General features: G+C 43.4%; 1 protein-coding gene across 1 annotated transcript; it reads right to left on the bottom strand.

The window, feature by feature from the left end:
• Window positions 1-4,331: 4,331 nt before the first annotated feature.
• NIPAL1 (NIPA like domain containing 1) lies at window positions 4,332-24,421 on the bottom strand. Its single transcript, XM_081152512.1, has 6 exons — window positions 24,329-24,421; window positions 12,980-13,246; window positions 11,337-11,393; window positions 8,857-8,947; window positions 7,186-7,346; window positions 4,332-6,658 (listed from the first exon to the last, which is right to left on the bottom strand). The coding sequence occupies exons 1-6, from the start codon at window positions 24,372-24,374 to the stop codon at window positions 6,048-6,050; spliced, it is 1,233 nt and encodes a 410-aa protein (XP_081008638.1). The 5' UTR covers window positions 24,375-24,421; the 3' UTR covers window positions 4,332-6,047.
• Window positions 24,422-24,969: the final 548 nt, after the last annotated feature.

Raw genomic sequence — 24,969 nt, 5'->3', positions numbered from 1 at the left:
GGAGTGGTGAGTCCTCGCTCCGATGGACTGGAAACTATGTGGACCCTGGTGGGCAGACCGCGGGCTCCTCCCCGGGGCGCCTGCTTCATCCGGCCCCAGCCACCCCACGCGCGCAGCCCAACAAACGACCCAGCCCTCATCTCGTCCGACCAGTTCCTCCACGCTTTGATTTTCCCTTCTGCTGTGGCTAACCTTCAATCAGCGGGCACCTCCCAGAAGGAGTGGAATTGCTGTGTGAACCTGAATTGCATCGAGTTGCTTAAGGCCTCTCAATTCTGAACCAGTCTGGTTCGCATGGTAAACCATCAGGGTGCCCCGGGCGCGGGTCCTCGTGTGGCCCACGCCAGCTCAATCCCGCAGCTTCCCTTTGCCGAGTGTCTGTCGGTCTCAGTACTTGCTGAAATGATGGACTGACTGTGTTACTTAACCTTACACCCTGCAATTCTGAAAACAGACTCAGAACTGGTAGACAGCTTTGCTCTTTTTTCTGTGCATGCAAGATTATTCAGAAGGAATTTAGTTCAAGTAAGGTAACAAGAATAAATAAGACCCAATTCTACCCATAAGAATTTATTTTCTGTATGTTTCCTCTAAGGCTTGTATGCTATGACCGAGCCTGACAGTTCCATGAGTCAAGGAGAAGAGAGATCTCTTTTATCCAAATACATTTTATTTAAAACTCTTCTAGTAATATGCTGAAATGTTAACAGTGAAAATAAAGGCAAAATCTGATTGAGAGGCAGGGAGACCTGAGCCAGAGAGCTGGCTATTTTGCTCACTCCTGGTCTATGGAACAGTCTGTTTAATGGGGTTTAGGCTGCAGGATATCCTTGAGTTTATTTTCTGGTATTTGTTGGGCACAGTGAACTCCAGGAGGAGCCACGTATCATTGCCCAGGATTTATTCTAGGGGAGAACTGGAGGTTTTCTCAGTGGAAACTAAACAATCAGGGCCTGTATTTGGTTTCTGTGGTCGGTGAGTCCCTATAGAAGGCATTCACAAAGCAGCCTACAAGCTTTGGGGCCAGGTTGAGTTGCATGCTGTTTATGGCAGTCAGGAATTACTGGCTGAATCATAGAAGGCAGGAAGAGGGAGGGGATTGTGGGAACATGCTACCCAGAGCATGGCTTCTTTATCTCCACTACCAATGCTGTCCATCTGCTCCCCGTGCCCCCCAAGTTAAGCAGTGGCTGGGGCTACACGGGGTTGGGTGGGAGGGAAGTCCATGTGGTCTCAGGAGTACACCAGTGCAGAAAACTGGTGTGAGGCCTTGTCTCTTGAGGGCTGGACAAGCTCCTGAGCTGGTGAAGTACATCTTGGCCTGCAGAGGTTCCTAGCCCCTTGGTCCCCCAGCCACAGGGAAATTCTACATGTAAGAACTAAAATGCCTTCTAATTCAAAGGTTTTCTCCTATGCTAATGGCCTTTATAGAGATTCAGTTTTCCCTCAAGAAGAAAGGATTTCATCATTTGTAACTGAAGTGGGAAAAGGGTGGCTCAGGTAGTTCTATCAATAAGCTTTTTTGTTTTTGTTTCTGCAACGAATCAAAGCTTTTGGTTGGGAAAAATATGTTGCTCGTTGTTGTGAAATTTAACTCTTTGTAACCTAAGCTCACCTCTTAGAGGCTCCCCGTGCACTGCAGCAGGGTGCCGAAATGTGTGGGGTACACACACCCAGCGTGCTGGCGACAACCACAGTTGGCTCTAACCGCGGGGTAGCCGTGCCCTTTCCACGCCCTCCCCAGGCAGGCCTGTGTCCCTGGGTATGTGACCTACGGAATCGCATGTTATCTTCCTTTCTCCATTGACGAAACGACAGGAAAGGGGGTGGCGGGACACAGGCCTTCTGTACCCTGCACAATTCATTCCATAGAGACAACTGAGGGAGTCGTTGTCAAGCACGGGCCCAAATCAGATCAGGGAGAAGCCACCCAGTCGCGGGGACGTCGCTACGGGAAGCGAAGCTGCAGTCGCAGGGGCCGAAGGCAGCGCGTGGGCTTGTGGCGGGGGCCCGGGTGTGATGCAACGCGACCGAATACCTTCACGCAGCTCTCTCCTCCCTTTAAGTCTCTGGATGAGGGGAGATGTCATTGCACCGACTGCTCTGAGCTCCTGTCTTGTTCAGGGAAATCATGAGATAGTTTCTCCTACCTTTTGCTCCAGTGTCCAGTCAGTCCTAAGGGAGATGGTCTGTGGACAGCCCACTTCTAAACAACAGATTTTAATTTCAAGGAAAATAACAAAGCAAAAGTAACCTAAATACAGATTTTTTAAAAAACCTTGAAACTCTCTTTTATATCTCAAAACTAAGTGGGGATATTTTTGCCATGACATAAACTTAACTTCAATAAACTAAAAACTGAACCCCAACAAGCATAAATAAACCACATTATTTTATTGAAAATGAAAAATATACAGAAACATTAATTTAAATTTTGTAAACTTTTAAAAATGAATAGTTTTTATAAACATTTGAAAAATAGAAAACTTCATAACCACAGAGTTTACTCAAAACATTTGAGAACGTTTCACATATATTCATATAAATTACTTTTCCACAGTTTGGTTGGAATGTGAAGATTGCAGTTAGTTCAGTTTTATTCATTTTATTAAGAAAAAGAAGACATTTCTGTTGGAATCACTTTATATTGGTTTGTGTTGAGATAGTATAATGATGGAATTTGTTTTCACTTGGATTACTTAAAATGAGCTACTGTGACACACACTGAGAAAAGATGAAGAACGTATGAAAACTGGCAATGAATGGTTCTTGCCAATCTAGTTATAAGATTACAAGAATTAAGAGGTTCAGAGAGAACTAAATTTTACCAAATGCCTCATCTATCAGGCATGATGTAGCGTGCTTTCCATGTATTTGATTTAGTACTTTTAAAATAAAGGTGTTAATTTTGTGCTGCTAAAGCTGAAGGGTTATATGAACATTCTGCAATGTGAACTAAAAATAAAATCATTAACCATTGACCTAAGAAGAAAATTACAAGTCAAAAAAAATGAAACAAAACTATTATGTTTCTGGAGTTAGGAAAAGCGTTTGGTTTGGCTGTATGAGGACAACTCTGTAATCCTTAGTGATACATGTGCAGATATCCACATAATAAGCCTTCAGATATCATCTATGTGAGATAAAGAAAGTACATATATTAAAATATATACATCTGTGAAAGTACCAGTTACGACTAACATGGTTAGTCTGAAAATAGGGATCCAGCATTTTATTCCTCCTTGGACAATATATTCTTTTTAATTAATTATTTAAATCCTCACCCAAGGATATTTTTTCCGTTGCTTTTGAGAAAGAGTGGAAGGAAGATATATAGAGAGACGGAGAAAGAAGCATGAATGTGAGAGAGACACATGGATTGGTTGCTTCTGGGGATCAAACCTGCAACGGAGGTACGTGCCCTTGGCTGGAATCGAACCCAGGACCTTTCAGTCTGCAGGCAGGTGCTTTAACCACTGAGCCAAACCAGCTAGGGCAACAATATATTCTCATTTGGAAAAAATTATTCTGAGTTTGAGGTTTGTAATAACATTTTGGTTTTTCAATGCATACACCCACCAGGAATTTTTAAGAGTATTTAAAATATTTTACTGCTTCTCAACATATTTCAACTTGTTAAATTTTTCTGTCCTTCTCCTGGGCATATGTGTCAACACCAGTCTATTTTCCAACCCAGGGTACACATGGTTCCTGTGTTCCAAGAGCCTTCAACCTGAACACCATACACCAAGGGCAAAGTTTTCTAACAGGTGACATTTAAGAAATATCTGACTCTAAAATTTACAGCTTCAGGTTGGATGCCATTAATTTCCTCACCAAGAAAGTGTCCTGGAGAAACCAATAAAGTTTTCAATAGAAAAAGGAAAACCTTTAAAAGAATTTCTACATTTTTCAAACACTACCTTTTCTTACAAGTTTGTGTTCATAGCTTATATATCTGATATACAATTAAAGTGAAACAGCAGTCAACAGAGTAAACACATATTTGACCTGAGGTAGCAACCCATGTACCTTCCATGGATTATCAATTTAAAAAAATTTAAAATACACCGACTCGCACTCAACACTGAACTGTGCAGAAGAGACAATAACAGCACTTTGGGGCTTGGCAATCATCTCAGGTCATCACCGTGACATCAGTCCTAGTTCAGCAGGACTGGGGGAATGCTAACGGCAGTTTAATAGAATTCTGAATAACAGAATTTACTATTATTACCTAGGGTAGAGCTGAGCTAGATTACAAACAAACAAAACTGCAGAATTTGATGACAGAACAGAAAAATCCAGTTAACCGAGGGTTTTTGTTTTTTGAATGTCAAGCTTTTTTTGGTTAGGAGTTTTGTTCTGTTTTGTTTTGAGGGAAATAAGTTTAGAAGACAGCTAACTTCTCCTTTTCCTTTAAGTCAATGAGGGATCAGAAATCTGTCCATAAACAGTAAAGACCACCAAAAGTGTTATTCCCTCCATGCACTTGGACACAGGACCATTTTATGTAAATTTTAATACACAAAATGTAGTCCCTGAGGTCTTAATAGCTTGTTTTCTAGGAAGTTAACTCCTTTCTTATTATTCTAAAACACTTATCAATTAAATGTACAGAAAATGTGGTCAGGGTAATTCAACAGAAAAAGACAATCTACCACTTATTGTGGTAGGATATATATATTTTCTGAAAGGTTTGAGCTAATTATAATTTCCTTAATAGACCTGAAAGTGCCAAATTTCAAGAGAATGATTATGATAACTCATTTAGGTTTTTCAGAAAGGTTTTTCTAGTTGTTTCCAAACAGTCTGTGGAAAACTCATCCTTTGGGAGTTAAACACTTGAGAAAAACAGAGATTTACAATATAATCCTAAAATAATGTAGCAATTACTTTACAAAAGTCTCCACGTCAGTAAGAAAAATAACCTTTGGAATAATAGTAAAATAAAGGAACAAAATGAATACAAGGAATTCCAAAATTGAATTCACCTGGACTTCTCCAGAAACTCAATTTTGTCTTATGTTGTTCAGGTTTGAGTTAAAAGAACTTATGAATACAATAATTTGTGTTTGTTTCAGTAAAGAGAAAAAAAATTGCTTCATTTACTTAAGGTATAAAATATTTCCCTCCTCCATTCTCCCCTCCCCATTTTTTTTTTAAAATCCTCACCTGAGGATTTTTTTCCATTGCTTTTCAGAGAGTGGGAGGGGGAGAGAGAGAGAGAGAGAGAGAAACATTGATGTGAGAGGGACACATCAATTGGTAGCCTCCAGCATGCACCCTGACCAGGGCTGGGGATTGAGCCTGCAACCAAGGTGCATGCCCTTGTCAGGAATCGAACCCGAGACCCTCCAGTCCCTGAGCTGATGCTCTAACCACTGAGACAAAAACAGGTTAGGGCCACTCTCCCCTTTTTAATTGGTAATAAACTTCTATGATATGTCAATCAATTACAATTCATAAACTCTTCAGAGACCAATGTCTTGGCATTCTAACACACAAAGAGATTTCCAGAGCAGACCTATTTTTCTCTTTAACACTCTACCCTTCAGCTATCTGTTTAGATAAATGAAGTTGTGGAGGGGAGGAAAAGCATCAGTGACCTCACTTCTCAATTTCAATAATTTGAAACTATGACTCATCAGAGAATGATTGATACTCTGCTTATAGCACACAGTTAAGTTTATCTGTGAATTACTATGAGACTGAGAAGAGCAGCCGATGAAATGAAGAGCCACCTGGCAGGGTCAAATATCGTGTGGCCAGAAGGAAGAGATTACTCTGACTTCTTTTATACTTGGGACTATTTCAAGTTTGCAGAAATCAGAAACAGCAAAAGTCTTCTGGAGGATGATAAAAATCTTGATTTTCAAATGTGATGGCCAAAAATGAAGGCATTTTTTATTTGGCCTCACATCTAAATTATTAGTTAGAACTTTTAAAATGTCGGCTTTCCTAATAGTTCTTCCAAGAATCAGGTATCCCTTCTCCTCACCAAGTGTCTCTTATTGGTTCAAGTTCAGGGTTTGTAGAGGCTTTGATCACTCACGAGTCCTGCTAAACAAGGTGATGTCATCCTCGTATCCCAAGGTCGAACATTCTATATTGTCTAGTAAGACATACTTGTCATCACTGCCATTCAGAGAGGCGACTCCTTTCTGAGTCGTGGACGTCAGGTCACTCCAGGTAATGTCAGTGTTTTTGAAAGCATGTAGAAGGAAGATGCCACTGACAATGGTGAAGAACCCACTCAGGGTCCCGATGACATCTCCAGCTTTCATGCCGTACCATTCTTGGAATAAGATGGCAGAGCAAGTCACGACCATGGACGTGAAGAACACATAGTAAATGGGAGTGACAAGAGATGTATTAAAGGTGTCCAGTGCCTTATTGAGATAGTTAATCTGTGTCGTCACTGAAAGGACAAGTACAGCCAGCAAAACAAAGACCAGGGGGTTCTTGTAAACTGGCTTCCATTCCAAGAGTTCCTTAATGGCAATTCCCAGGCCCTTCACAGAAGAAACTGAAAACGCTCCGATCAACGAACAGATAGCGATGTAGACCAATATGTTGGTCTGCCCTTTCTTGGGAGCCACAATTAAAATCAGCACCAAGGCAATCGTGGTAATGATCACGGCAAAGGTTATGAATCCTGTTAGGAAGAGAAAAGAATTAGACTTCAGAAAATGCTCAGAGGCTCATGTCTTGGTGAAGTCTTATTAGTTATGAGTTTAGGAGCACAGGTGTTTCAGAAAGGGAAGTGAGATAAAATGAAAACAACAACACTTGACTGCATAGCTCTCGATATTTTACAATGGGACCTTCCCAAACGTGTCATTTGAATCTCACAGAGACTACTATGAGGCATGGCAGATACTGTCTGATTGACTTTTTTATTTTCAGAGAGTGACCAAATTTGGGTTAGAACATAAGTCTTTCACCTCTCCTCTCCTCATGTCTTCCTTTCACTGGGTAGGGGGAAGTGTGGACTCAAAAGTAAGTTGTGTCACCTTTTCAGAAGACTTGTAATACTCAGTGAATCCTAACTGTCTCACAACCCATGACTTGGCTTGTAGGAAGCCTATTATGATACTATTACAAATTCATTTGATGAAGAGAGAAAGTGGAGCAGAATTTGTGGAAAGTGGAGTAAGTGTTGCTTTTGGTAGAATCACAGACCTGGGTCTCGCAATTTCATTTCCATGTCATGCAAAGAAGCGACTTCCTCTTCATGTGGAGCATGGATAACCATCACAGTTGACCCCAATATACTTAATATGCAGCCTATTTTCCCATGAATGTTCAAGTGCTCATTTAAAAAATAGGAAGACAATATTGCGCTGTTGGGAGAAGAAAAATAAATCACTCTTGTTCAATTCCCATTTGATTCCATAGTAGCTCAGAAGTCACACTGTGGCACCTGCCACTCTGTATCCCAGTCAACTGATCTGAACGTGCTACGTGATATTGAAAACCCTGACTAATTTTAAAACTCAGGAATGATGGTCCATCAAATCTGCTTAACTGCTTTATATCTAAAGGGTTAAAATAGACATTCTATACCCCTCTCAACTTCCCATGACCTTTTAAAGAGGGTCCACTCAATCCATTTTCAATTTTCCCATCTTTTACATCTTACTGGCATGACACATTTAGAATACGCATGCTCATGAAAACTTCAAGGAAAGATATATGCTGAAAGGAGAATTACTCTGCTCAGGGGTGATATTTAGCTAGTACACATAAGTACAACCATATGGGTTGTCAAAGTATTGAAATATTTTCTTACCAGCTGCTACTGCCCCGATACTTTCACCTATCCAATGCTCCCAGCACTTTGGTTGCCATAGCCTCAGGTAGCTCCAGGTTGGCACCACCATGGACACCAGACGGTGCATCCTGCTGCTTCACCAGCAGGCGTGCTGTGGCTCCTACACACTAGCCTCCTTCCCTTGATGCCCTGGCATTCCCACAGGATAGCACCAGTACCCATTTGCACCCAAGACTGGTCAGTTACCAGGTGCTTTCCAAGAGTCGTCACCGTGTGGCCACTTGTGAGGACTGCAGCCTCAGCCAAAACACCGCTGCTACTAATAGATGCCATTCATTGTGCAGACAGTGTTTTAGTGTTTCAAGTGTTTGGCTCACTGAATTCTCAAAACAATCCTACAAAGAAGGTGAAAAGAAGTGGGTAGGCCCAGTCATCATCTTTCTATCAGAAGTGGATAGTGAATGGAGATAAAAGGAAAAGACAGACAAAATCGTTGCTTAGCTACAAAATAAGAGTTCATGGGCTCATTGGCCACATTTATTTGGGATCATAATAAAGACCAACTCAGAAATATCAGATCCACATTCTATGAATTGGAAATTATTCCTGTTCCCAGTACTAAAAGAAACGAAGAGACCTCCAAACAGAAGTGCCCAGCAGACGATGCAAGACTTTCAGCAAGAGTTGAAATTTAACCCAGACACCATCCTTTTTAAAATCCCTCTAACAGCAATGGCCATTAACCACTATGACAACAGGGAATATTGAAAGGGCTGTGGCAATTTGTTCAGGTGACAGAGAAAAAAAATCTGCTAGGCTTTGTTGAATCGTCACAAATATAACACACAGTTACTTTAGGTTAGCAGGAAACCAGGTTCACTCTCTTACAGGTTTTCTAAATAACAATAAGGCAACCTATTTCCTACTTCTCCTAAAATTTATTGTATAGTCATCTCAAATTATTTCTGTGATTTTTAAATTTTGTTTTGAGATATGCTTAGCAATATATTTCCTGTAGAGTTAAGTTCATCATGGTTTTAAAATCCCTACAGAATTCAAGCTCTTTATTGCTCACGTACCTGATGAGAACACTGAGCGCTCCCAGTGGTGTGACCAACGTGGCAGGTGCAAAAGCATACGCTGCAAAGTTCACAGCCTCTCCTGCTCCCACTGGAAAGCAAGCAGTGGTATTAATATAAAAGATGGACTCGTTAGTCAGAAAACACAAATGACAGATGCGAAGCAGTAGACTATGATTCCAAAGACACTGATAATTTAAGCAAAAAAGGAATAATTAACTTTTTTTAGGGAGGGAGGGAGAGATGCAGATTAACCATAATCAGGGATGCAGATAAACCATAATTACTTGGTGACACAAGCTCAACTAACACAAAAAGTGGTGATGGATACACATTTTAAATGACTTTCAATTAAGAGTTTAGCTATTTCAGTACCAGAAACATATATGGTCACTCTGATGAAATCTAGTAGAAGTAGCTTTGAAGTAAGCACAGAATTTGTCTGTTTGCTTGAGAATACCTATTACAGTGGTGCCTTGGTTTTCAAAAGTGATCTCCTGGAGCCCATTCAAGCTCTGAAATGTTCGAAAACTGAGGGATCAACAGCCGACAGCTAGGCCTCAGGATCCTGCACTCAGCGGAAGCCGTGTGGCGTGTTCGACTTTCCAGGCGTGTTCGAAAACCGAAGCATTTCCTCCCGGGTTTACGGTATTTATAAACTGAAATGTTTGCCAGCGGAGATGTTGGAAAACCGAGGTACCACTGCATTATGCAAATTAATAATAAAACAGCTTGTAAAACTGGAATGCCTTGTAGAGACCTACTGCGTAGACAGGGGACAGCCAGACGTGTCCACCACAGGCCCATGTAGACAGGCATCTCTGAATTGCAGATGACCTACAAGCATGCAACACTGTCTCCATAGCTCAGGGAGACCCATGCAGCTTGCTGAAGTCATAACCATGTGCTCCAGCAATGCCTGTCTCAGCTGAGGAACTCTAAACTTCTGTGAGCTACTGTGATGCAAACAGCTTCTAGAGAGAGAAAATTCCTCTAAGAGCTGGGCCCTGGTATTGGAGCCAAATTGTTCTCATGGGTCACAACTGAACAGTTGCCCATGGAATGTAGTATTTCACGCTGGCAAACTACGCCGAACAAGCTTATTGTAGAGAAAGCTCTGGAACAGATAAGGCACCAGACCAGCACGCTTTTTCTTTTCCCCTCTGGCTGCTATGCCCCAGCCCCACGCCCCCAGCCAAAGGTACCGGACTACTTAGCTTTAGGGAGACGTCGTAAGACAAGGAGAAACAATTAGGAGACTGCTCTCATAAGAGCGATGGCAGTTTTCTCAGGATATTAAGCTTTCTTGAATATTTTGTATTTTTATTTTTATAGAGGACTTCCCAGGAAAAGAAAGGGCTGTACAAATGTGAATTATTTTTATTCATCATCTTTTTAGATTCCACCGTTTGTTAAAGAAAAGCATGCCAATTCTTCCTGATAACAATATCTCACAAACACTGGAGTGGTGCGGGCAATAAATGGAGGTTTTCGGCTTCTGGCTGCAGAGGGAGATGACTGGCAAGTGGTGTGAAACTGCGACGTATGAGGTCCCACCTTTGGAAGGTCTGGGTTTGGGCTTTAAGAAATTCACAGGAGTTAGGAGGCAGGTGGAACTCTACAGAGGGGCCTGAGGGAGACAAGTGCCTTCTATTTGGACATCACCTAGCATTTAGAAAGGGCTTTCCCTCCTACAGAGTCCCACTTAATCCTCAGAGCAGGCCCAGGAGGAAGGGGAGTGCTGACCACCTTCATCTTCTCTCTGTGTCAGTGACTTTCCACCTTTTCCACCTTGCGGCACACATACGCTAATTACTGAAATGCTGTGGCACACACACACAAAATATTATATTTTTTGCCGCTCTGACAGAAAAAATAGGTATGATTTTGACCCATTCACACCCGATGGCTGCTGTTGTGTTGACTGTTGTCATTTTTTGACAATCTAAGGGAAAAGAGGCCAGCGCCCTGCCTAAAGAGTCAGGTACTGGGTGTTTTAAACATTCTTGGGGCGCACCGGGGGAAAATTGCTGCTCTGTTTGCTCAGGGCTGAGCAGCCAGAGGGGACTTGGATATTTCCATGTTTGGGAGAATGCACTAATTTTCTAAGGAGAAAACATGCAGCTAGAATAGTCTCAGATTTGAAATCAGAGCTGGGGAAGGGGGATGTGAAGCGTTTCCTTCCATTGTTATGGAGAACAGAATGAGAAGGAGAAGTTTGTGATAAAATATAATATTTCAAATGTTGGCTTTTCCCTTTGCAGTCCAAGGCAGTATTGAGAACATGGGGGTGGGGAAGGGGGGTAAAGATTAATTTGAAATACGTATGACTTATTTTATATGTAAGACAATATGTTATATCTGAAAAAGAGCTCCTAGACTTGAATGCCATCCTTACCAGGAAGCTAAATTAATCAGTTTTGAACAATTCCACGCAACTTACTTATCCTTTTACAAGCAAAGGACTTCTAAGGACTTACTTGAGAGTAATCCTGCCCACCACAGCCATTCCTTGAGGTAAGAATGTCCACCTTGACCTAGGAAAAGAATAAAAATTAAAATTAAGTTTTAAAGTAAAGGAAGAAGGTTTGGAGAATGGACTTCTAGGTACTGAAATATGGTTGGAAAAGGCAAGGATTGAGGCCACGTCAGTACAGCCAGTCTTTCAGCTCATGCACTTGGCCATTTCCAAAGATCTTCTAACACTTTCTATTATATTATATTAGTTGTTTAGTTAAAAGCGTTTCCAGATAGGATTTTTTTTTTGTCAATCCAGATAATCTCTTTCTTTATATAGAATAGTTTCTTCCTTTATCTTTATGCCTAGAAAGACCTTCTTTTATTTATTTATTTTTTTAAATTTTTTATTTTAAATTTAACTCTAAACTATGTAGAATTTATTTTGATGAATGGTATAGGGTAGAACTTTTATATTTTTCTCCTCTAATTTTTGCCAATTTTTTCAATACTTTTGAATGAATAATACATCCTTTCTCCAGTGGATTGAAATGGCACTTTAAAAACTCACACATTAAATTGTTGTATGTACTTGGTTCCCCGTATAAGTTTTTAATTATCTTTTATTATTTTGTCTTTTAAAATTAAGATAGCATTATATCATGTTTTATTTTCTGATGGTGCAAATCTCCCCTCAATAGTACACTCTATAAACTTTTTTGCACAATTTGCAGTCATTTATTTTTTCATATGAACCTTAGACTGATATTTAGCTCTGTTATAATATTCTTGACAAGAATGAATGAATATGAAATTCATGGTTGATGAAGTAGATTCAGGCAGAACTATTCAGCCTGTGAAATGTCAGTATTAACAGCAAACTAACTGTATTGCTATCCATTTGATTTAACAAATATTTACTAGGTGGAAAACACTATGCTAGGGAAGGCTCCTGTTCTTGTGAATCTACTATCAATAAATAAGTGAACCCACTGATAACAATAAATAGTAAGTGTCCAATGACAAGTTATTCTAGGTACAATGAAGGAAAGCGTTAGTGCAGTGACACAGAATAGCAGAGCATGCTGGTGGGGTACACCTGCCCAGAGAGAATGGTGAAGGAAGCCCTTCTGGTGATGATACTTAAGCTGAGACCTCAAGGATGAGTCAGTCAAAAGAAGGGCAGGGAGAGAAGAGTTCCGGGCCAAGGGGAAGGGCCTGGAGGTGGGGAAGAACTTAGCATATTCCAGGAACCAGAGAAAAGTACATGCCTGGGAGTGTAGCAGAAGATGAAGCTGGGAGGTGGCCAGGACCAATTCATGCAGGAGGTCAGAGTCTGTGGGAAGATATTAGATTGTATCCTGAGCTCTGCAAAGAAAGCCACTGATGTGTTTCAAGCAGGAGCATATATGATCTGACTTTGGTGCCTGAGACTGCAGAATAAAGCTATGAAAAGAAGAACCCATACTACACTCTAAACCTCCTGAAGCAAGATTTTAGACTTTCCCTAAAGGAGACACAGCTGGTTCAGTCCTGGAAACTGCTGGGCAAAGAACTGCTAAGAATCGAGATAGAAGCTACAATAAACAGACAGCAGATTCTGACTTACAGTAGGATTATTTCTGCAGTTAGAAACGTTAATTCATTAGTTGCATCCGTTTCTTACCAGCTCTAGTAACGCCCTTGTTGGCCAGTTGCAGGAGGCCCTTCTTTTTCAATATGAAGCTGGAGCCAATAAAAATACTGGAACTTACTGCCAGGACCAGGCCCACATAAAGACTGTATTTGTTTTCTACATTTGCAGAAATGCTCAAGTTGGTTAGGCTGGGATTCAGGTCCCTGTGGAGGACAGGAGAAGCCAGCAGCTGTGACACATTCGTGATCTCACACCAAGCCTGGGAGGAGTTCGGACAGACCAAAGACAGCACGTAACCTGGAAAAGAAGGAAAGAAGGAAACGTCAGCAAACAAAAGGGAGAAGCACTCATGTTTACTCCCCTTCTGCAAGAAAGAGTAACTTGAGTGGACGGCACTAAAACTCCGTTTTTTGTTGCATGAAGGGAAGTGCCAGCAGGTAGTCCTCAGGCCTGTGCATGTGTTCAGTTTGGCTCACACAGGTTCTTAACTTTTAAAAAAAACTTGTTTTAGTTGTCATCATTTAAATATGAGAGATTGTGCACCAAAGTCTGGATTCCTCCTATAAATTGGAAAATCTTGGCAATACTTGGTTCTTTGCTCTAGAAAAACAGGAACCTGCTCCAGCAGCAGGTAGCTGTTGAGACCTAGCTTGCGCTCCGATTCATCACGGTCCCTGCGCATCCACCGCCCATCCCCTGGAAAGCAGTATCTGCGACACCTGAATGCGGGGAAGGGGCACAGCAACCCCACTGGCCCAGAAATCACCACGATACAGGAAATTTATCTAATGCATTTGGTGGGGTATGAATTGTGCACTTCAGAAAATGTGTTTGAAAGCGGGTTTCACTTCCCTGGATAGAATGATTTTTCAGGTCTACTAACCCACCTTCTCCTAAATAAGACAGAGTCGAAGAGAAAAATGAATAAACCATCAGTAGGCTTTTTTCAAGAACACGATGCAGCTAAGCATGAGAATCTAGTAGGTCAGGCCCCTTATTACAGAAGTACCTTGGGATTTTGAGGCTAACCACTAAAACACAAAATGCAAACATTTTACACCATGTTGCAAACTTGTAATGTCCTCCACTTGAAAAGCTGTCAACAGCCTACATTGTGACTAGATTTTTTGACTGTCTTCTCAACTTTTTTTCATTATAAAGCTATATTTTCCCATTATGAATTACCCTAAACAAAACAAAAAAAGGGCAAAGAAAAATTAAGCGAGTACAATTTTAGAATTCAATAAAAAAATCAGTTTTACATCTCAAAAATCTTAAGAAGCCATAACTGAAATGAAACAAAACACAACAAAATCTCTGCAACTGGAAAATGAATCAACTTTGATTCAGAGATACAGGGTAAATTCTGAGACAAAACTTCTAAATATTCTGAGGAGAAGTGTATTACTTTAAGGATATTCTGTATCACTGACACATCTTCAGCCAGGTTGTTCTAGTAAGAACTGCAGTAAGTTTTCAAACAAGTTAGCCCTTAGCAATCCTGCTCTGAGCACTGTTCATTTCGTCTAAACCCCAAGAATGGAAAGTAATTTTTAATAGTAAGAATTTCTATTGGTTTCATTCCTGAGAAAACATGCGATTGACTTTCCAGCGAATTCCATGGCTGTGTTAGCATCACTCACTCTGCAGTAACATAACCATTCCAAAACTTCATCTCTGAAAACAGAGTGGGCAGATCTCATTCCAGTGAAACAATATTCTTTTTGAGCTGTTGACACAGCAAAATGTTTCCGACATTTTAGGGGGTGTGGGGGCAGAGGGTGCTAAGGGGGAACACATAATCTTTGCCGCATTTTGTAAGTTCTCATTGTAAGTGGCAGACATTAGTGATGCATGTTTTATGTCAGGACAAATAATAAAAATCTTGTCTAGTTACTGACCTTAGAACTGAAATTATTTTATGTTTCGGGTGTATGCTAAGGAGAGAGCCTGCAGCAGATGCGACTGAGGGAGGGAGTGAGGGAGGGGATGGTGAGCCGGGGGTGGGTGGGGGGTAGGTGGGGGGTGGGGGGGTGGGGGGGTGCGGAGTGTGGAGCAGAAGGGGAGAGAGGGGGGAGGCAGGACGTGTGGGAGGGACTCCGGAGAGCTCCAGGGGAAGCAGCGAGGTCACCAAATCAGAGCTGGCTTTTTAAGATCTGTGTGAGCAAAGCAATTACACAGGGAATTTAATCCAAACTTTATTCAACATCAAAAGAAAATCTATTACATTCATTATTTTTCATTTTAATAGACACTGTCAATAGCCCTCTAAAGTGACTGCACTGATTTATACTCCTGCCAGTAGGGAGCACACATTACTTTTTTGATGTTGTTATTTAGTTTTCTAAATCTTGAGTAATTGATATTTAGGAAAAATGTGTCAGTTACAAAGAAAAATAATAAACTCAGTGAATCAACCACACAATTAAGAAATAAAAAACAGTACCCCTCAGAGGTCATCAGTACCACCCTGATTTTCTGCTGTATATTTCTTTGCTTAGAAAAAGTTTCCCATATGTAATTATATCTTCAAATGATTTTTTTAGTTTTGCCTGTTTTTTGCACATATAAAAATATAATCATACAGTACATACTCTCTGGTGACTTGCTTGTTTTTGAGATTTATTGATGTAGATGCATATGGCTGTAGGGTTTGTTTTTTTCCCACTGTATGACTATTTCACAATTTTTGTTTTATTGTTGGTGAGCATTTGGGTAACTTACACTGTTCTTGCTTTTACAAACAGTACTGATAATTTCTCAGTTATGTTGAGCCATATGTACTTGATATCTGATAATTTTTAACACTACAAAAATAGCAGTTTCATGTGGTTCAACTTTATACATATCTTCTGTGTACAGGTGTGAATGTTTACTTACACACACACACAACTTAATAATTTAAAAACAATGTTACCTTTCCTGTAGGAACATGTGCCTTTTCTCTTCAGCTCTATTACTGTCTATAATGATGGGAAAGTTGAGTAATCACTCGTGGCTTCAGTCTCCTTCTCTCTAAAATGAGGGAGTTTGACTTGATTCTGAAGATGCCACTATAACTTGGTGGTTTGATCATAAGCTATCTTTGTCCCAAAAGCAATTTATTGACGATCCTGGTAGCTCATAAATGTTGCTGATGGACCAGCTTTAAATTCATAGGCACTTGTAGGTGGAAGACATTTTAAAGAAACTGATGTCAGGACACTAGTGACTTGCCAAAGTCATGTAACTGCCCAAACCAAGACCAAGGAGCCCAATTCCCAGGCTATTTTTCCTGTTTCAGAAAGCGAAAATGTAAAGTACAAACAAAGCCAGTTGAAAATTACTATAAATGATATACAAAGATAAAATACTTTGAATATTTTTTCAAGTACAATTTGCTTATAGAGGATAATTTAAATTATCCGGTTTATTACACAGAATAGTATATCTGGTTTCTAAGAAGTCAATGATTGAATAAAGCTACATTTTTAATCATTACAAGATATTTTTAGTTTGAGGAAATCGTTGTCTCACTATCTATTCTATGGGTTAGTTTGGATTCAGCAAACATTCACCCCCTTACCCTCACAATGTGGGCTGAGTACTCTGCCCCTGACATTGGGATGGAAGTAAGTTGGTCGCTAATGGGACATCAGAGGTGACATTGGCAGAGGTGATGTGCCGAGAGGCTCCAAATTCACTGTGTTTGGGTTTACTCTCTCGAACCCCTGTGTTGATCAGGAGTAGAGCTTCCCTGAGGAGCTGCTGCCCTTTTAGCCTGAGCCCCGGGATGAAAGCATATGGGACAGAGCTGACCTTACCCCCGTTACAGCGGGTAGGCAGGGAGCTAGGAGCAAATGGAATCAGTCATTCAGCCTGATTAACTAGGAAGGGGCAGCTTCAGACGCTCCAGGGAACAGCCGCCTCCTCTGCCAAGGAGAGGACCGGTCCTCCCCCAAACCCCGGCCTTCCAGTGTCCCCAGGGAACAACTGGCAGTTCGCAGACGACCCGGGGAGAGGGGTAAACAGCCCGGAGAAACTCCCCTGCTGAGGTGTGCGCAGCAGAGGCCAGGGGGAAGCAAAAGTAGGAGGCAGGCCCAGGAGGAGCCAAAATGGCAAACATAGACGGCAGGGGTCTGGCCTGGGAAATCTGGGGAAAAGACTGGGTGGGATGAAGGCTAGAAACCCGGGAAGACCCAGGAAAGGGTTGGATAGTGTGAGAGAAAGCCTGCTCTCGCCAAAGCCCAGGGAAATATAATGAAAGCTTAACAAACACCCTTCTGCGTAGCGCCCGTGTTTGTGTCGTCCCCCCCCCGGGGAACAGAGACTGTGCTGGACTAACGGCACTGCAGCTCTGAGTCCTGGCCCTCCTCTTGGGCTGGGTGGGGACAAGTGTGCGCCTGTGGCCCCAGAGGCTGGCCTCCTTTCGCAGTGAGATGGAGCTGAGCCACCTGGTCACGGGTGAGACATTGGGCACGGTGTACCTGGGGGCAGTCCTTTGTTTTTCCTCCAACAAATCTTGCCACAACACCTCAAATCCTCATATATGTGTATCCCTGAAATGCATTTTCGGTGATACTGTGGAAGAATCCTATTTCCTCCAGCAGCACCACCAGAAGGAGCCAAATCCAGGTGGACAGGTCGCCTGATGCAGAGACACCCAGGGGAACCCAGTCTGTATTAGTCAGGCATCAGCTTAACTACAGGCACATAAGCCAGGACATACAGGGTGGGGCAAACGTAGGTTTACAGTTGTGAGTACAAGAAACACAGTTTAATATTGTATTATTATTTATTATTGTATTATTTTCCTTATGAAAAACTGTAAACCTACGTTTGCCCCACCCTGTATGATTGTTGTTTTAGCCACTGAGTTTTGGGTTGTGTGTTATGTAGCAATAGCTAACTGATAACCTGCCTATGTATATTAGCAAAGCAAAGAACGAATGAAATTTCTTTGGGTCCCTTAAATTTATTCTGCAGATATCAACCAGTGTGAATCAGATTATGTCACTCCCCTGCTTAATGCACCCCTCTGTCCCCCATGATTTTTTATTGCAATTATAACAAAATCTCAGCTCCTAATTCTGGACTTTTTAAAAAAAGTTTTACATGGTTTGAATCTTGCACACCTCTGATATTATATTGCATCTCTCTCTCTCTCTCGTTCTCTGAAACAACTCTTGTCATCTTTTCACTCATTGATTCAACAAATATTTATTGAATATCTATTATCTGTCAGGTATCTTCTAAAAACTGGGGGAACAAAAGGGCATTCCTGCTCTCTTATAGTCATTCTACTGAGGGGAAATAAGATAGACAAGTGAACTAATAACTATATAATATGTTGGGTGCCATGGAAAATAGTAAAAGCAGCATAAAGAAATACTTTTTAAAAAAACAACATTAAATGGAAAACCTCTCTGCTAAGTGTGAAAACAAAAATCTTGAGGCGGGAATTTGCTTGAGGGGTGGGAGAGGCTGCAACCAGACTGGCTGGCTGGGGTGAGAGATTAGGTTGAAGAGCAGCAGGGGACAAGATCAGGTGAAATGAGCCTTTCGAAAAGCAGGTCCAGCCCAGCTGGGCGTGGCTCAGCAGTTGAGCATCCACCTAGGATCCAGGAGATCACGGTTGGATTCCCGTTCGGGTTGTGGGCTTGATCCCCAGTGGGGGGCGTGCAGGAGGCAGCCGATTGATGACTCTCTCATCATTGATGTTTCCATCTCTCTCTCTCTCCCTCTCCCTTCCTCTCTCTGAAATCAATAAAGATATATTAAAAAGAAAAAAAGAATAGGTCCAACATTGTCATTTTTCCTTCCCAAATTCTACAACGGCTTCCCTTCTCATTCAGAAAAAAATCCAATTCCCACAACAGTTTACAAGGGCCTTCAGGATCTTGCCTCCAGCTATCTCTGCAATCTCACTCTCTACTATGGGTTTTTTGTTTTTTGTTTTTTTTTACAGCATCTAGTTTTCTGTGAAACAGCCTTTTAAGTTTCTACTATTCAGAGCTCTTCCTCCTTCCCTCCCCCCCTTTCTTCTTCCTTCCACAAGCACTTATTGAGCATTTACTGTACTCCGGGAATTGCATATGAGGGGAAAAAATTTTCATTTTCTCTGTTTGTCGGATTGAACAGCCTGCTGGTATAGATAGAGGTCACTTGCTTTGAGCCATTTAGCCATCCGGAATGAATGAGGCAATGATATCAGAATGTTTGATCCCTCAACTCTTTTTATCTTTCAAGTTTTGAGTCCTTGCTGCTTTTGGCTAGATTTTGTTTTATGTCCACATAATTTACTTCCCTATGAACCTTGCTTTCAGATAGTTTTCAAGGTCACAAGATTTACTCTGTCTGCAAAGGGTGTTTCTTTTGTGTTTTTTTTTTTTGGTGTTTTTTTTTTTTTTTAATTTTATTGTTGTTTAAAATATTACAGATGTCCCTTTTTCTCCCCAATGACCTGTTCCACCCCCTTGTTTCCCCCTCCCCAATCCCTCTCCCCACCATTGTCCATGTCCTTGGGTTGTGCATATATGCACATAAATTCTTTACTCTCTCCCCCTCCACCCACCCGCCCTCCTCCATCCCTCTGACATTCATCAGTCTCATCTATGCTTCCATGTCATTGAATCTATTCTGTTCATCAGTTTATTAAGTTCTTTAGATTCCACGTATAAGCGAGATCATGTGATATTTGTCTTTCGCTGCCTGGCTTATTTCACTTAGCATAATATTCTCCAGGTTACTATGGGTTTTTTGTTTGTTGTTTTCTGTTCCTTTCTTAGGCTAAGTTCCTTTTTACCTTAAAACTTTTAAGTAACCCTTACTTAGCCTGAGTAGTGAAGTAGTAGCTGGCACACTAGCTCCTCCTTGTCACTGAGCTCTCTCTTAAAAGGCCACCTCCTTAGAAAGACCTTCTCTGCCTTCTCAATCTAAAGAAGCTTCTCAACCAAATTCCATCATATCGCCCTATCTAATCCTGCCAGACAAACTTCTTACAGTTGAATTCTGGCTTTATATATTAACAGCACTGTACATCCGTATAGCTATTTCATTAATTCATTCAACAAAACAGTTGTTGACCGCCTACCACATAAGCATTGCGTTAGGTTCTCATTTATTCAACACTTAGCAGACCTTCCCCAGCACTTCCTGTGAGCCACACCTGGTTCTAGGAACTGCCCAGATAGAGATCAGGGGGCAGGTGAACAGGTTTCTGTTCTCACAGAGCTGATTATTTTAGTGAGAGCACAAACAAATGAACAGGAATGAGGGGACCAGCATAGAAATGAGAAATAACCTAGAGAAAATGTGGAGCATAAGGGTGAGAAAGGATTTTGAGCAAATTGGGAAATCAAGTCATAGTAGACATATCTACGTATCAACTCTTGATGGCACTAGGGAAGAAGCCCATTATTTCAACTAACCGAAATAAAACTGGAAAGATACTACTGATTTTTCAAAAAGTTAAAAACCTGTATCTCTAAACAAGATCTTCCCACCATCAGTGTGTTTGGCAGCCAAGAGTTCTAAGAATTAACCATCAGATTTCCCACATAAACTGCTGTTTTCACTTTACAATCTGTACATTGTTAGTTACTAAATTGTTAAGATAACATTCCCTTAAAATTAATAAAATGATTAAATAATGAAGATGCAGGAAAAGCACTAAAAGACTAATATCTCAATAAGCATGCATTTATATCAAGGTTTTTAAACCTCAATACAGTTTATATTACATATTAAATTAAGCAATTAACAGCTGATTGTTTTCTGAACATTTAGTGGAGAATCTTTACTCCCTTTAAGCACTTTTGAATTTCAGCACTTAGGAAATCTATGGAAGGCTGGAAAAACAACTTGTACTTTTAAACTTCTAGTAAAAATCTGGAGGCAATCTTTTTGAGTTCAACATATAAGCTGCTATATTTTACGCAGAAAATGCAGCTTGTCCTGATAATAAAAGTTATATTCATTTGGTGGAATTTTGAGAAATGTATATGATATGGATGTTTTTAAAGAGTAAAGTCTCAGGATCATTAAAATGTATACCATTTAACCAAAAGGCCAGAGAATGGGGGTGGGCACCTATAGAAAAAATAAAGGACCAAGTAATTTTGTGCTTAGCTCAATCACTAAATATGAAACCTTATTCAATTCTCTGGGCCTTGGTTTCTGTATCTGTAAAAAGGATAATTATTACCTAATAAAACTCACAGAATTTCACATATAAGTGAAACCATGTGATACAAACTGAACTACCAAGCAAAACAGAGACAGACTTATAGACAGACAGCAGGCAGACAGCTCTGGTGGGGGGTGGAGGGGTTGAGCAAAGAAGTAAAAAAACAGAGAACTCATGGACATGGACAATGGTGTAATGATTGCTGGGAGGGAGGGGTGGAGGTAGAAGAGGCATACAGGGGATAAGTGGTGATGGGAAAATAAAGTAAAATTAAAATAAATGCATAAAATGGAAAAAATACAGAATTTAATACATGTGAGGGTAAACTGATAAAATTTTCAAAACAGGTTATAATAAAAATATAAGATTATATACATGAAAATGGAACATGTCCTAATTGATACAAGAGAAATACTGCCAGTTCTTAAAGAAGTGCACAGTTCCTTAATTTTCCACTCTTAAAACCATGAAGACAGGCTGAATCAGCTCTAAATAGCACCTATGTAATTTTTCACTCTGCTAGTTAGCTGCACCCTGGAAAGGTGGCACACTCAAAGACAACTCTAGAAACCACTGGATCTATGTCCATCTCCAACTCTCCCTCCTGCCAGACCAGGTCAGAACTCTCAGGAAGATGCACTGAGATGTTCGTGTTTGTCTTCCCTACAGCCCAGCCTTTCTGTCCTTTGTGTCCCCTGGCACATAACCTTCATGAGGTTGGTGCTTCACAGGTGATGGGTGTATTTCTCACATTCTATTTTTATCGTGTCATATTTTTATGTTAATCAAGCCTATTGGAGTCAAATTAAAATCTACAGCCCTGGCCGGTTTGGCTCAGCAGTTAGAGAGTTGGACCCGAAGGGTCTCAGGATCAATTCCCGGTCAAGAGCACATACCTGGTTGCAGGCTTGACCCTGCCCTAGGCGGGGTGAGTGCAGGAGGCAACCAATTGATGTGTCTTTCTCATGTTGACGTTTCTCTCTCTCTCCCTTCCACTCTCTCTGAAAAGCAATGGAAAAAAATATCCTCAGGTGAGGCTTAAAAAGAAAGGGAGGGAGGGAGGGAGGGAGGGAGGGGGAAGGAAGGAAGGAAGGAAGGAAGGAAGGAAGGAAGGAAGGAAGGAAGGAAGGAAGGAAGGAAGGAAGGAAGGAAGGGAAAGAAAGAAAGAAAGAAAGAAAGAAAGAAAGAAAGAAAGAAAGAAAGAAAGAAAGAAAGAAAGAAAGAAAGAAAGAAAGAAAGAAAGAAAGGAAAGAAAGAATTCTGTAGAATAGGTGACATAATATAAAAATCATAAATTTAGAAAACCCCTTCATATGTGTTTCTTTTTGGAGATAATTTTGGATTAGAAGGCCTTTCGAAGCATCTGTAGTTTTAAAAGTAAAAACCACACTATGGGGTTAACTTTTTCTGCATGGAAGTACAACTGGGATGCTCTGTCCTCGGTTCTTATGATGGACTCCTTGTCACTTGGGTCTCAGCTCGTGTGTTACTTTCTCTAAGGAGCCTTCTCTGCGCACCCAGTCTGAACAGCCCAGCTCTCTCAATACATTATCCATGACACTCGTGGATATTATCTGTCACCCACACAGTAAGCTGCATGGGAGCCAGGACCAGGTCCTAAAGTCTAGGACCAGACTGTCTTGCAAATCCCTCAGGACCAGCCCTAGGCCAATGCCTGGTACACAGGACTCTTATTAAAACTGAGCCTTGACTCCCTGTCAGGCTTCACATGTAATCCCACCTGCTTCTATCCCTCACAGCTGTAAACTGTAGGGTTATTCCCAATTTATAGACAGAGACTCAAAGAGGCTGAAATCATAACCGAGAAGACAGTGTGATGCCAAAGCCCAACCTCTTCCGGCCACTGCTGACGGTGGATTCTGAGTCTTCGCCACCAGTCTCCCACACAGTTAATTACCGCAATTAATGCCAGGTAGTAAGCACTGAGCTGGAGTATCTCCTGTTGGAACTAAATGTATTAGCAAAGCAGGAACCCCATCCGGGAGGTGCAGGGGAGCTGGTGTTACTCACACCCCTCCTTCCAGGTCCCTGGGTAAACAAGGCGGCGGCTGAGCCACGGTCTAACTCACTGGCTCAGGAGTCACTTCCACCAGGGCCACACGACCTCACCGTCTAGGACATCCAGGTCCAGCTGCCTTGAAAGCCACTTCCAAAACCTCGGCTGCTGAACAGCTTGGGAGGTCGGGGTTTTCTCTCTCCGTGCCCCGTTCCTCTCTCGCCATAGTCTTGACTCCCGACTGGTTCGCTGCCTTACAAACAGCAGCAGCAACTCTCCGCCCCAGGAGCAAGCTGAGGGCCCGGGAGCGGAGAGAGCAGGGCGATGCCGGCAGCGGAGGCGGCCGCGGCCCCGCCAACCTCTCCCGCGCGCCCCTCCCGTCGGGTAATGAAGCGTCGCCTTTCCCCCGGATCCGTGAGAACAGTCCGTTCCCAGGCGATGCACACCCTTCCCAGGCGATGCACACCGTTCCCAGGCGATGCGCCCCCCATGCCTGCCCCCCGTCCTCCTTTTATCCGGGCTCACAGGCCCCCGGGGCTGCAGGAAGCCTGCGGGTGTTGTAACTACCTGGGGGGGGGGGTGAACCCCCAGCCCAGCGAGAAACCTACAGCGACCGCGCCCAGTTCTCCCAACAAGCGACTGCACGGCCAGCGAGGCGCGAGATGGGGGGTGGGGGGCCGGGGCCTTTCATCTCCAACCAGAGGGATGTGGGCGGCCCGGGCGCTCCCGGGCGTCCAGGGCGCAGGACCCTCCCGGGCGCGTGAACCTGGGCGCCGGGAGCCACACGGGACTCCGCGGGGTCCCGGGCCAGCCACCCGCCACCCGCGCCCCCCCACGCTCCCCACCCCCCGGCGATGTAGACTGCGGACTCTGGAAGCTTCTTTCTCAGACGACACAGGGGAGCCTGCGCCCAGCACCCTGAATTTCCCCGTCACGAGCCTCTGCCCACTGCAGTCTACAAGGACCGCCGCGCAGTCCCGTCCACCCGTCCCACCCCCCCGGGCTCTGCCGCGGCGGCCGGCGCCCCGCGCTCCCACAAGCAGCGGCTGCCTGGCTGGGGGACTGGCTGGGGGACTGGCTGACTCCATGCAAGACGGGCGCATGAAGAGCCGAAGGATGCCCTCCCCGTGCCCGCGAGTACCCGGGGGAGCCCACCGCCCCCACGCCCCCGGGGCCCGGCTCGCGCACCACCCACCTTCTCGGCAGCGCGCGCCCGGAGGCAGCCTCACCGCTCCGCCCATGGCCCCGGCCGGCTGCCCGCCCGCTCGCCGCTCGCGCACCTGGCTCCGCGGGGTGGGTGAGGAGCCGAGTTTCGGCGGAGGCGGCCTGGGACCCCGCCCCCCGACAGCCTCAGCCAATGGGGGTGGCCGGGTCCCCCCCCCCGTCCCGCCCCGCGAGTCTCGCCCGACCTCCGGAGTGTGACGGTAATTCCCGGTTGGACGCCGCGGTGGCATCCCCTGGTCTGCGCTGTGACGCGTGGGATCGGATCGCGCCCCGCCCCGCCCGACGGCCGCCGGAGCCAAGGCGGGAGGCGCGGGCTCACCCCGCACAGCGACCGCCTCTCGGAGCCTGCGGCCGCGGGGCCCACTCGGGAGCTCGCGGAACGCGGACTGCGGGGCTCCCGCCCGGCGCCCGTGGAAACGCCGCCTGCCGCGGCTTCTGGGCGCCCTGCCCCTCGCCCCGCGCGGGCTCGGCCCGGTCACCACCCCGAAGGTTACCCCGGGCTTTAGAGCCGAGGCGCCCTTCTGTGCGTCCCCCGGCGGCCTCCCCGCGGCCCTTGGCTTCGCACCCACGCCCGCCACCCCCTTCCCTTCGTCGTATAGTTAGTTACTCGCA

This window comes from Miniopterus schreibersii, assembly GCF_964146895.1.
Source record: "Miniopterus schreibersii genome assembly, chromosome: 1".
Classification (NCBI taxonomy): domain Eukaryota; kingdom Metazoa; phylum Chordata; class Mammalia; order Chiroptera; family Miniopteridae; genus Miniopterus; species Miniopterus schreibersii.
Note: the sequence above shows the minus strand (reverse complement) of the source record. Positions and strands in the feature narration are given on the sequence as shown.